This window comes from Pezoporus wallicus, unplaced genomic scaffold (assembly GCF_028554395.1).
Source record: "Pezoporus wallicus isolate ANWC-B61680 ecotype Strahan unplaced genomic scaffold, APGP_CSIRO_Pwel_v1 scaffold_2584, whole genome shotgun sequence".
Taxonomy (NCBI): Eukaryota; Metazoa; Chordata; class Aves; order Psittaciformes; family Psittacidae; genus Pezoporus; species Pezoporus wallicus.
Window position 1 is genome coordinate 12300787 of NW_026642851.1, and position 14407 is coordinate 12315193.

At 39.1% G+C, this 14407-nt stretch overlaps 1 protein-coding gene across 9 annotated transcripts in view; it reads right to left on the reverse strand.

The window, feature by feature from the left end:
- Positions 1-14407, reverse strand: part of ARHGAP12 (Rho GTPase activating protein 12) — a 76516-nt gene that overhangs the window by 28081 nt on the left and 34028 nt on the right. For 7 of the 9 annotated variants that reach the window (XR_008975303.1, XM_057432878.1, XM_057432879.1 and 4 more), the window contains 3 exons: positions 11884-12147; positions 8264-8404; positions 6589-6669 (listed from right to left, as the gene is read on the reverse strand). Coding sequence is in view for 8 of the 9 variants with exons in the window: in XM_057432878.1 (XP_057288861.1) it covers positions 6589-6669; positions 8264-8404; positions 11884-12147 (486 nt within the window). In the remaining variant the exon portion in view is untranslated. The remainder of the gene's footprint in view (positions 1-6588; positions 6670-8263; positions 8405-11883; positions 12148-14407) is intronic. The other 2 variants (XM_057432881.1, XM_057432880.1) reach the window with 1 other exon arrangement.

Below are 14407 nucleotides of genomic sequence, written 5' to 3' on the forward strand. Positions count from 1 at the left end.
CACCTGTCCGGCTCTTGTGCAAGAAAAGGAAAACCCTACTATCCTGCAGCAAGGTGTTTAGATCAAGTTTAAGACTCAGCAGAGCTGTAATAGCCAAGGAGAGAAAGGATTTATCATAACATAGGTTTTCTAATAACAGAGGAGCATCCAAAGTACAAGCTGAGAAAATGTGAAGGAGGTCACAAGAAGGACCCAGCATTTGATTAGATACCAGCATTGCAGCATACTTAGCAGCACTGCCATTCTAAATTATATACAATTACAATGAATTACACAATAAAATAATAAATTTTCAACAACTCTTTTAATACTAAAAATACAAACAAGAAGAGACAATTATCAGTATATGGCTTTTTCAAGTCATCACAAATTCTTTCTACTCGGCAACAGAAGACTAAAATCTACACAAAAAGAGAAACATAAGGCAGTATTTGCAGAGTCATGTAAAGGACGAGAATCCACTGGGTGAGAAGTAACAAAGGAAAGTCAAGTGTCCTTTTTACTTAAAAAGGCTAAAGCAACAATCTTTGCAAACACACTGAACTCCATAGTTTTGTTGCTGATTCCTACCATAAGCTCAGAGCCTCAGGTCTTTAAAGACAACCCTAGCCTATACCTACACATACCAACAAAGCATGGCAAGGTTTAACCTAATTAACAAAAATGCTAAACTTAAGCTAAGTTGCAAAACACAGTTACGTTTCCTGCCCAAATAAAGAACCAGCATTACTACCATGGCAGTAGTACACTTGTACTACTATGTAACTATGCATGCGTTAGGTTTGTATTTTGCTGTGAACGAAGTTAATGCTCCAGTGCATCAATAAGATGCTGAAAAGGTAAGTAACATTAGCATTTCATTGAAGTATTTCAATATGCACAAGAGTAGTAAAATATTCCTAGGTGAATGAATCAAGCAGTACCGAGAATAGAACCTGGTAGTTCTTGTACATACAGAAACGTATTGGTTATCACTGCAGAAATTCACTTCCGAGATTGTACTAACTTTGTATTGGGCTCAACACATCTACACCCACATGACAACTGCTTTACAGCGGTGAGGATTAGTAACTCTGTCCCCTTCTTATATCAATAGCTGAACCATTCATGCTGCAAGCAATCTAATACTAGTTTACTTTCTTGTTATGGAAACATCCACTCTGCAGATGCTCCTACAACTCAAAACTGTGGCAGAAAGCTAAGCAATATGCAGCAGAACTGCCCACTGGTACTACAACTAAATCTAAACCATTTTCAGTGAAACTGTATCTAAATCACAGAAGGTTGCCACTGTTTCTTGCAGCAGTTCTAACATATTTAAGTGGGCATTTCAAACCTATTTCTTGCTATGAAATAGAACCACTTATTTCAGAAATAGACTTACACTTTAGTGACACCAGTGAATATTATTTATGAAAATTCTCTATGCACTTTTCATTTGAGTAACTGGAGGAATTGAAGTTTAAATAGTCAAAGACTGTTGTCTTGAATTTAAATCTATGTTAAGAGTTAGGATATTGACACAGGCCTAATTACAGGTGATCTCTATTTAAAAGGTGCCTGTGATACCATCACAAGCTGTCAGAATTAACTTATCTAATAGACAACCCCATCTTGAAGGGGAAAGGACCTATAAAGTAATCCGAAAATCTAGTTGTACAGAGCATATTTAATAAGAAAGCAAAGCAACAGTGTATGGAGCTCATTAACAAAGCACAGCTAACAACTCAGGAACACTGAGCTATATATATCTTAGCAGTTTAAATAATTTGCATTGGCAATATAAACAGTGTAATTAAACTGATGAGTCTTTAAAGGGAACATTTGACATTTTTGCCCCATTTTTCACCACAGAGGTGTAAAGTAAACATCTTTCACTCAGGTATTTATGAGGGTTTTTTTAGGGATTTTGTTTTATTCATTACAAATAGTAAAACAGTACTAAGCAGGGGGGGAAAGACAAAGCTTATATATTTCTGGGCTCAAGAGAAGTCTCCACTTTTAAAATAAATGGACTGATCCATGATCATCAAAGAGAATCACAGTGAAATACAGATACTGTTGCAGGCTCTGCATTATCCAACTGAACTAGCCATCCTCTAGATCAGGTAGAGTCTGCTGGCTAATGAGAAGCAGCCAGCACCAGTAGCCCAGCCAAGACAGATGACACCACCCCTGCTACTCTTCGGTCTGTTGCCACCCAATCATCTTGGTTCAAAAAGCCTTTCAGAACAGTTTCAAATCAGGTTGACTGACACTCTATACGCCTCCACCTGCAGATCTGTTGCCTCTGCTACAGGCATTTGCAATATTTCCCACTGTTTATCAGTAATGATAAACAGCTAGGTTGGGCTCTTCTTCCCTCACACAAAAATCTTGTTTTTCGTAACTCTGAGCAGGCTTTGTCTAAGCCTTGTGTCTAAGCCTGTGTCTAAGCCTGTGTCTAAGCCTTGGTGTAATCTTGAAAACAGATCAGGCAAGGGCGGTATACTGCAATAAAACTGACCCATTCAAGACTACGCACTGCCTGATAGAACAATCTCTGCTACACCACGTACCTTAACGTCACATCTGCTATACCATGAACATTAACAGCACCTTCTAAGGGTATGGCACTGTTTGCTTAATTCTAAAGCTTTTGATACTGCAGCATGAAACTCCAAACATACACACTACCGCTCCTTGAGAATCCTCCACAAACTCAAATTTGTTCCATTACATGAACCCATTACTGGCACATCCCTTCAGTTCCCCATTTCACTGGGAGCATCTCCTGTCAGGAAAGGAGAACACAAGCCAGTTGTTCATACCCTGACTGCATACATCAAGTTACAGAGAATTCCTGGTACAACAGCTCTTGGTGTAGGGTAAGGACACTGGTGGGATAAATTTAGGTTACACAGGGTTATTTTGATTGCTAAATTTGTTCAATGCCTTCACCAGTTACTTAAAAGCTTTCTTTGCCTTGGTATAAAATTTTCTAACCCTCTCAACTGGCTGAGTGATTTACATTTAATTTTAACCTCATTTGTGGATGGCTCAAGGCTCTGTCCTAGCCCAATTGTGTCTGAAATAAATGTAACAGCCTCAAGTTATTTGTAGCAGTTGTCCCCATTCTTACAGAGATGACACAGATCTGTCAGCTTTAAGAAACAGAAAAAGATTCTTCTTGGTTTGCATTAGTAACATCCTCAGCCAGATGAAAGGAGATGGGTGGTTGAAGGGAGAGAAGAGTGGGAAGCAACAGATACACAGTGAAAGTTTGTAAAGCATTTTACGTTCTTGCGATCAAAGCTCAAAAGAGCAGCATTTACAAATACCCTGGTATCCTAGTACCTTTAGCACCTTGTACACTCTGTTATCTGCAGCTGTCCCAACAAACTGCTTGAAATCAAAAGATTTAGAAGGAAAAAAAAATTTACATGTTGCTACTGCTGTTACTGGCTTCGAATAAACTTTATTGGTGCTGTGATGGACCTAATGCCGATGTTACAGCTTCTGCTTTTCTTACCAACTAAATCAATAACACTTTTCTTACACCTACATAAACAAACAACAACAACAGAACGGTAATTTTTGTCTTTCTAAGGACTTCATTCCCTTTTTTCTCTAGGGAAAGAAAATTCCTCATTCTCTGCCACAGGATGTCTGCTGGCAGTTGGAAGAGTCAGCTGCGCTGAAGGAACAGAACCTAAACAGAACACATGCAGAATGAGGAGGAGCACTGGGACAAGCAGGTTTGTCATATCACTTGCACTTATGGCCTTAAAAACCATCCAGATCCTCACATCGGCTGAGACTGTCTCAAATTTCACCAAGCAATCCCAAAGTTTATGATAAAAGTGTGAACAGGATTCACTATTGCTAATGATACTGTTTAGTGCATAGACTTACAGTGGATATTAACGCCAACACACAGTATGTTACCTCCAAACTAAGTAGCACAGCTCAGAATAAGACAAATTTACTGTAAGACAAGTAGGCCCCATTTACATGTTTTCATCTTTATTTTCTGTTTCCATTTGATCGCACGATATCTTCCTGGTATTATCTGCATCATGTCTTCATGTTTCCTTGAAATTTTTCAGATAGCGTGCTCTGTTTGACAGCATTCAGGTCTCCAGCATCCATGCAGGATGGGGAGGAGAATTAAAAGAATGTAAAACCCTACGGGTTGAGATAAGAACAGTTCAGCAACTGAAGTACAAAATATTACTATTAATAATAATAGAAATGACATGGAGAGAGAATATAAAACTAAAAGAGGAAAGGGAAAAACCCCAATAAACACAAGTGATGCACAATACAATTGCTCACTACCTGCCAACTGACATCCAGACTGACTCCAGCAGCCCAACCTAAGCAGCGATCTGCCCTTCTGGGTGATTCCCCTCAGTTTATATACTGGGCATGGCATGCTGTGGTATGGAATACCCCTTTAGCTAGTTTGGGTCAGATGTCCTGTCTCTGCTTCCTCCCAGCTTCCTGTGCCCCTCCTCACTGGTAGAGCATGAGACTGAAAAGTCTTTCATCAGGGTAAGCATTACTCACTGGTGTGTTATCAGCATTGCTCTCAGACTAAAGCCAAAACACAGCACTGCACCAGCTGCTAGGAAAAAAAAAAAAAAACAACCCAAACAACAAAACCAAAAACCCCCCAAAAAGAAAAAAAAAAAAAAACCAAAACCAAAAAAAAACCCAACAAAACAAAAAACACAACCCACGAAACTGTTACCTCTGAAACCAGGACACTTAGTAACTTAATTTTCATTTAAACAAGAGCTGAAGTCTTCCTACAGTTTTCTTTCACCACTCATTAGTTTTCAATACGGATTATTTTTTTTCTTAATAACTTTTCTGTAGCCTACATTGTCTTTTCAATTCACTTGTTCCTAAGCACTTCTGGAACCAGCTTCAGCAAGATTTGAGACACTAAGCTTCAATCACACTTCAGTTAGAAGTGTAACAGTTCTGCTGGATGTTCTTCAGATACAGACACTTTTATTAATGTTGTATTTGTTGCCACACAAGATTTACTCGTTTCAAGAAGTACATTCTGCCCAAATAGCTCATGAGAAGTAATTTTCAATGAAAATTTGTAGCAGCAATACGTGACGATTTTCATATAAGCAAGAACTAAATCAGAACTCCAAAACAGATGTTATGTTTCATTCTGTAAGTAGCTATTAATACAGTGGAGATCAGATGTTTGTTTAGAACTACTGTTCAGTTAGAATTTCATGTACTAACACACAAATACTAGACGCCCCATGCCTTTATGCTAATATGAATCAAGTAGCAGTTCTGGATTACCTTTATGTCTTGCTGTAGTTGGATTAAAGCCAATTTAATTTGCTATTTAGTTCAAATCCAATCCAATCTATTTTCATGGAAAACAACTTCAGAGTCAAAATTTTCTGCATTGCAGAAGTCACAGAATGAAGTAGCCAAAACATTATTCCCCAAAATTAACTGCAGTTATACAGACAGAACAAACAATTGCTTCTGGTAAAACCTGGTCTAGCAGGTTTTCCAGACTTTTAATCTAATAGCTAATCAATAAATAAGGAGCTTTTAAAACCAACAGTTATAAATTGTTAGGTTTATGTATCTTACAAAACTTAAGGTACTTAACACATCAGATGAACACAGGAGAATTCAAAAACCTAACTCAACTCTTCAGTGACTCCAATACAAATTCTCTTACTGACATAATAAAACAGTCTAGCATACAGCTTCATTCATAAATTTCAATCAGAAGTATTTTCTCAAAAATACTATGAAAGCACTGTCTATTGAGGTGGGTCCTTTCTAAGTGAAAGCAACTTAGGACACCAATTCTTGGCCTGAAGGAGTAGTAATTGAGAAACATGCTCTTTTGTATACTTAGACACACATTGTGCATGAAGCTTTCTTTTTAATAGTCATCTTACTATGTAGGATTGAACTAACAGCCTAGCGACAGGAAAGACATACACAGTTACATCATTATGAAAAACACCCAGTAGTTTTTCAAAGCCAAAATGAGAACTAAACTGTATTAGGTACATCCTCACATACCAAGTGTCCCTAGCTCTGTTATTTTCCTACAAATTCCTGGTTTACTTACATAATTAATAAATACCAGAACACGTTTCTGGTGAAACTGCATCATCCTCAAAAATACCACAAAACTCTACTGAAAGTTTTGGTTTTCAACACCTGCCTGAATAAACATAAATAAAAATAGACTACAGTTTCTCAGGAACATTTTGTACTAAAAAAAAAACCAATAATCTTTTTTCCTACAGAACTTTCTTTATCACAGCAAGATCACATACATCATTTTGCAGCCTTGCATGAAAAGCTCAGTTCAGCAAAGGTAAGATCTTCTTTGACATCTGAATAGTTACATACATCCATTTTTCATGGTCCTTGAGAGTATTTTTTCCTCTTGATCAGAAATTCCACAAATAATGCAAGAAATAACCAAGTGCAATATGTAAGACCTCTTCTTGTGAATAACTCGTGTTAAAGGCCCTATAGAGCATTTATTGAAGAGAAGCTGAAAGTCCCAAGTTGTCAAAGTTCCTTTTTTAAGTCACTCACCTTAGGTAATTCCCATTCTGATCGGGAACCATCAGCACTGTAGTAGTATGGTCTACCTTGTTCATCTGCATGTTTTATCCACTGTAGAAGAAAAAAAGAAAATGTACAACAGGAAATGCAATCAGCATGACAGTCGTAACACACTAAATTTCTGACACTTGGGATTTAAAGTTAATTTTCAACGAAGTGCCATCCACTTCGGCAGCATCTAGCGCACAACCTCCATTAGCTAACCAAGGTTAGTTAGCAGTGACAGCAACACAATTTTCAGCTTCCCGAATTGATTTCACTAATACTTTTTCTGTATAACTCTTCAGAAAATAGTCCTGCAATATCACCCAAGAGATTGCGATAAATAGGTATTTTTGAAGATGCCATATCTCACTTTTACAGAGGCACAATCTTTGCATCAAATCTGCATAAGGATGCAAATCTGCATCAAATCACAGAATTACAAGAAGCTCAGCCAGCAACTGCTGATAATTTAAGATAATTTAAGTTGTTCACTTTGTGAACAACTCAATTTTTAATACATCAACAGGAACATGAGATGCAGTTCCTAGATAAATCACGAAAAAGATATTTACTTAACCTCTATATGCAGCTCCCACAATTAAGAGAGTTAAAACTATGAAAACTATGAAAACTATGAAAACTGTGACTAGTTATGTAGAAAGGGAAAAACGGTAATGAGCAAACATCTACAAGAAGATTACACAAAAATATGCATAGAAACACAACAAAGCTCTTGGGTCATACAGATTTCACAAGACTGTCTTCCAATAAGCTGTGATAGGAAGTACTATTTTCTACCAATCCTAGTGCAATTTTAAAAAAAAAAAGTTTGCATGCTTGCTAAAACATCGGAAAGTGAGGTAGATTAAGCAGGATAAGATTCCCAAATGGACATAAAACTCAATTCTTTAAAGACTTCAAAACAAACTTGCATACATCAACTGCAGAAGAGGTGGTGCTATAATACAATAATCTACTGTTTCAGTGACCACTTTTTGAAGTTAAAAAACAAAACGAAACGCAACTTTGGTGAACAGTTACAAAAACCTGACTGCTTACAAATATAAACATGGAGTCATTTATCCTATGCGGAGCAGATTTTTATGCCATACCCAGAATCACACTAAGTTGTCAGCAGCAATTAGATAATTAGAACAGAACATAAATCTGCTGATACAGCTGTAGTTCAATTAAGAAGTTTGCCTACATCTGAAAGCAGTACTGAAAATCTCTGGTAAAGGATGAAACTGATAAAGCAGTATTATTTTCAGCTCGAAACCATCCTAACTGGAAGGCCTATCTAGACAAGAACAACTTTTATAAGACAGTAAGAAAAACATTATATTGATATGAAGTTCGTTCCTGAAGTGTAACTAAGAAGATGAGGGAGGGCAGGAATTAAAATATATATATATATACACACATAATATGTTCATTTAATGTAATCTAATACCCAGCTGAAAATAAGAAAGCTTTTTCTAAGTAGTAAAGAACATACATAAAAAAATGTCAGTTCAGTTGCTAAAGTTTCATGCATTTTAAAAAAAAAAAAACAAGAGGATACTGCTGAGGTATGCACTTCTGGAAAAGAAATCTGTATTTCTAACAGTAAATTAGTGGAAAAGATTTAGAACACATGACGAGAAGAAGGAAATAGTACCTTTTCATTAGTATAGTCATTGGTATATAAGGTTTGACCATGTTCATCCAACTCTTCTGACCAACCCTTTGGAGGAGAACCATACTGACTATCTGACTGGCTGTAACAAGAACTGTGGTCGTTTTCTTCTGATGAAAGATGCTACAAGTAGTTGGAAACATACAAGGCGATTTTGAGAATGAAAGTGTTTAAAATCTGAAAGATCAAAGGTTATTTGACTAGAAAGAGAATAGTAATAAATTCAGGAAGTTCACATTTTTATACCTTACATCAGGGAGCAAGAGATGCATTTTTACAGTACAGAAATATTTGATAATTGCTAAGCAATTCAAAGTATTTTCAGAACAACTGGTTTATACTGATATAATTTTTAATTCTACTATACCACATTTCAGCTACTCAATTTTAAACTCTGATCTAAATTTTATTCCCACAAATTTACATTACTGAATGAAGAGACTTGGCTTTAGTAATCTGGATTGCCTCAAAAATCTTGGAAGACACGCTACCTTGGTTTTCTGCCACCACCATAACTTTATACCTAAACCCTTTTCTTCCATTCCCAAATAGTATCTGGAAACACAATAATCATTAAGGACAACTTGAAACTCCAATTGCACCTTTGTAGAGCCCAGTATTTTACAGTATTTATACAACAGGTTTTGTACAACAGGGACTGTAGTGATAGGACAAGGCGTAACGGTCTTAAACTTACACAGGGGAAGTTCAGATTAGATTCAAGGAAGTTCTTTACTGTGAGGGTGGTGAGGCACTGGAATAGGTTGCCCAAGGTAGTGGTAATGCTACATCCCTGGCAGTGCTCAAGACCAGGTTGGACAAGATGGTCAGCAACACTGTCTAGTGTAAGGCAACCCTGCCCATGGCAGGGGGGCTGGAACTAGATGATCTTAAGGTCCTTTCCAACCCAAACCTTTCTATGATTCTCTGAATGCCTCCTGAAATATTACGAATTTCCACTTGCTCTCCTCCTTCTAACTCTGATGCATATCACAACAAGCAATGCAAAAGCAAGGCTTTCTACCAGGCACAGCTAGCTGAGGTTTAAGATTATTTTCTGAAAGTAGAAGTAAATTATAATATAAGGAACAAGTTTGGTGTGTAGAGTAGAAAAGATTTTTGCACAGACATGTCAAACAATTTGTTTCCTTGTACACCTTGTTCATGTCCTTGCTGACATTGTAGTATTATTCAAAGTATCCATTCCATACATCAAAGAGAAAAAAACACACACACACAAAGAAAAAAAGCAATCAAGCAATCTCCCTGCATTCATTTCCCAAAACAATATCTATGCCACAGACTCCTGAGGAATTCCGTGCACACTGGCTTTCACACTATCGTGGATCCTTGGCTGGTAGAAGGCATAACATTTCAGATGGAACACATCCTGCTATTCAGAAATCACAGTACTTTAATTTCGAAGTTATGGTATTGATGAATGAGTACAAGATGGAGGGATCATCTGCAGATGCGGAAGATTTACTGGAAGTCCTTCCATGAAAAGGAGGAAGAATGATAACAACAGAAAGCCAGTTACACTTACTACAAGGAGAGTAACTACTCAAAAAAGCAATCACCTTATCCATACTAAAAACAGGAGTCTTATCCAGCAAAAGGACAGCCAGTGATAAATTAACAGACCATCGTTAGAGATACCAAAGTAACAGCCACAAACATTTTATCAGTTTACCTGTTGCTGCCACTAGCCTGTGGCAAGAGAATTTGGCTGTTCAAATGCTTGCAGATGTAAGGGCTGCTATGAAGGGCACTGCCAAAGGCAATAAAAGCTTCCCTTTTTCCTTTCTCTCCTGTTTCTGGCACTACCATTCCAGAAGTAGACACCTACGACAGAGCTTCCAGCAACCTAAAATCTTTGAGCATTCCACAATTGAATTTTAAAACTAAATACTGTAATAGGCTCCAGAGGAAATCCACCTAAACCATTAATATTTGAAAAGCTATGTAAAAGTGAAATATGTAGAAGATTTCTTGATGTTTGCTTTTTCTTTCAATCAGAAAACTGATTAACCTAAGTACTGTTTAAAAACAAAAGCACAATTTTAAGCATATTTAAATAGTAATATCCATCTCCCAACTATTCCTTTGCTTTATCTGAACCACTGTAGTTCAGATAAAACACACCCGAATCAATGCCTGGCTCTCCCTAGCAACTGGCTGCACTGAATATATCTGCACCTCAAATATTAGCCGAAATCTGTTTTTAACATAAATAACTTCATGGTACATTTCAACTCTCTTAAGCAAGGTCTGTGGCAAAGCTTTGCCCAAAGGTTTTGCAAAAGGTTTGCATAACGAAAAAAAAACCAACCATTGATACATCTACAGAACCTGTCCATGGCCTGAACGTAATATAGTCAAAAGCTTCTATAGCCAATTTCCAAGAGCTGGGGTGGATATCCTCCCCCCACCAGCATTTGCTACCTTGGACCTAGACACTTGGCTAGGCAGAGCTTCTAGCACAGTAATTTTAATGATCTTGTCTTCTGTTCTCTAGGGTGTCACTCACAGAATGAAGAAAGGCATTTTCTCAGAGTTAACACAAATTGACAACAAAACATTGCTCCTTTAACTGCCCTTTCTCCCAGTTTGGTCTACAGCTATCCAAGGCAGAAATCACTGACAAGTGATAAATTCAAATCTCCTAAGCAAATAGTCAAATAAAAAGCTACAACAAGGTATCCAATTAAACTTATTTTATATTCTTATTATTTCACCTTTTTAATAATTCATTAAATAGAATTTGAGTTTGAAGTAATATTTTAAAAAATGTTCTTAAAGCATTATAGAACATATTATTAATACATGTGTAAATTTAAGTACAAAAATAAAAATCAATCTATTTTAATTTGATAGAAGCTTCAATTATGTCCTTTTTTATGTGGGAGAAAAGTGCTGTCAAACTCTATTAAGCCTGGGTTTGACTCCAGAACTCTCGAGTTTTCTACATCTATCTTGATCTCTAAATCTGTCTTAATTCCCCTCTACAAAAATACTTTCCTCTAAGAAAAATATACCATACTTAAAATTAACTGCCACAGCAATAACCCAGCAGTAGCAAACACCTGTATATCCCTTGCCTTTGTTTTAACATTTATTTGACTGGTCTGGAGAAAAAATAAATAATTCCTTTGCCTTTTTCAACATGTCCCTATAAATCCTGCTCTAGAAGCACTGTCACATTTCCCCTCCTCTCCCCGAAAACGTGCCAAATACATTGGGAAAGAGAACACATTCTCTGTCAGAGAAGTTACAAAGGTTGTCTTATTCTACTGTCATTTATAGTCCTATTAAGTTTCAAAATATATTAGTTTTCCTTTGTTTTCATTTACCTTTAAAAGAAAAGCTGCAGTACCTGTTTACTACTTACTTATTACTCTCATAAACAGCTCATGTACTCATTCTTGCACACAAAAGCAATTAAAGAGCTAAACTGTTTACAACTTCATACCAAGACACATGACCAAGAAGACAAATGAAGACATTCCTTGACACCCCAAAACTCAGCAATACCAAATTCCACAGCAAAACAGCATTCACGTGCATTACAATCTCACTGCTTGTGGTCTCAGAACAACTACCTCATGATCTGCATGGCTCTGGGTATCCCCTTTATTAATGCTTGCATCTCGGCCCCACCGTGGAGGTTTCCAGGTTCGTTCCTGTGATCCTCTGTTGTAGTAATAACAGCGTCCTGTCGTATCTTTATGGGTTTCCCATTCCCCATTTATTTGGACTGGAGCACTTGTAGGTAGTGGTGGAAGTGCAGACTGAGATATTTTCAGTTCTTGTAAATTAGCATAAACTGGTGAATCAGGCCTCCCTTGGCTTGGTGGAGTAGTTGGCTATTGAGAGAAAATACGTATTGTTAAAGAGCAAACAATTTTAGAATGCTCCCTTACAAATCAGAATATACTACAGTAGTAAAACAAACCAACAAACTCCCTTATTTGTTGTTAGGTACAAGAGCACAAAGGACAGCCATGAGATGCTGGGGCGTGAAAAACATTAAATCGTTAACTGTAAGGTAGATATCACAAGACATTTATTTATTACTGAAACAATTCTACAGCATCTCTCAAGATGACAGCTGATTATTATGTCTTACACTGGACTTGAAATACACTGGAATCATCATTTAAAAAAAGTATATGCTTGCCTTGTTGAAAAACTTCAGCTTTACAATGCAAGTATTGCTCAGGAACCATAAGCAATGTGATCTTGTTCAAGACAAGACATAGAGTTTCTGAGATGCCACTTCTTAGCCAAAGATAACATGCTTGTAAGGTGGGCTGATGCCAACCTTATGAAGATTAACCATGCCAAGTACAAGGTCCTACACCTGGGTCGGAGCAATCCCAGGCACAGTTACAGGTTGGGCAGAGAAGAGATTCAGAGCAGCCCTGCAGAGAAGGACTTGGGGCTGTTGGTCAATGAGAAAGTGAACATGGCCGGCTTCAGTGTGCGCTCGCAGCCCAGAAAGGCAACCGTATCCTGCGCTGCATCAAAAGCAGCGTGACCAGCAGGTCGAAGGAGGTGATCCTGCCCCTCTACTCTGCTCTCGTGAGACCTCACTTGGGAGTGTTATGTGCAGTTCTGGCATCCTCAACATAAAAAGGACATGGAACTGTTGGAACAAGAATGGAGAAGGGCCACGAGGACGATCAGGGGACTGGAGCACTTCCCGTATGAAGACAGGCTGAGAAAGCTGGGGCTGTTCAGCCTGGAGAAGAGAAGGCTGCATGGAGACCTCATAGAAGCCTTCCGGTATCTGAAAGGGGCCTCTAAGGATGCTGGGGAGGGACTCTTCATTAGGGACTGTAGTGACAGGACATGGGGTAACGGGTTAAAACTTCAACAGGGCAAGTTTAGATTGGATGTAAGGAGGAAGTTCTTTACTGTAAGGGTGGTGAGGCACTGGAATGGGTTGCCCAAGGAAGTTGTGAATGCTCCATCCTGGGCAGGGTTCAAGACCAGGTTGGAAGGAGCCTTGGGTGACATGGTTAAGTGTGAGGTGTCCCTGCCCATGATCTTAAGGTCCTTTCCAACCCTAACTATTCTAAGATTCTATATGCATAACATAGCAGAGCTTTCTGTTGCATTCTGTTCAGTTCCATTCCACTCCCTTCTGTTCTATTCCATTGCATTTTATTGCCTCCCCTTCCCTGCACTCACAAGTTGTACAATGAGGAGATCCTTATTTACCTGAAATGCCAAGGGAATATCAGCACCAAAACCACTTTCAAAGACACAGCTCAGAACGGTTACGGGTAGAAAGAGTATTTGATTTATTTCTAAATAAAGTGATTTGATTTAGTTTAGCTTAGTTAATTTTAGTCTGGTTTAGCTTAGACCCTTCAGTTTAGCTGGAAAAACCCTCCCTTGCAGCCTGAGAAAGGAAAGCCAGGGCAGGAGCGGTGCCGTGGTGGTGCGAGAGCAGTGCACGGAAGAACCCAGCCAGAAAGGGCCAGGGAAGAGCTGACGAGGGCTGGTGCTCAGTACTCCAGAGGACAGCAGCAAGTCCCGGGGCCACGCTGGGGCCACCCTGGGAGTCCAGAAAGCTGCCTCCCCCCGGATGCGGGGCACGAGGGCCACCTGCGTGGAGCACGAGCAGCTGCCTTTGGGACACCATGACCCAAAAGAGCCCCGTGAAGGGGCTGTGCTCGGCTGCAGAGGAAGGCAAAAAACCCCAGGGACGCTTGCTAGTCCAGCCTGGGGGGAAAAAAGCCTTCCCCCCCCATCTGCAGGACACGAGGGGCCGCCTTCGTGGAGCATGAGCACCGGGCGATAACGCAGCCAGAATGGACCCAGGAGCCCTGACAAGGGGTCATGCTCAGTGCTCAGAGGAAGGCAAAAAACCCCCGGGGACCGGTGCCAATCTGCCCCGGGGGAAAATTCCTTCCTGACCCCAGTGCTGGCGGTCGGCTACTCCCTGAGCATGTGAGCAAGACCTGCTCCCGCTCCACACGCTGGTTACGCCTCTAAGGGGACAAGGGGACACTGGCACTGCTTTTTCTGCTTCCACATGAAGCCGTCTCAGGGGCTTCCAACAACAGCAAAATGCCATTGGCCTGATGAATCCTCGGAGCACGAATCCTTCCTGTG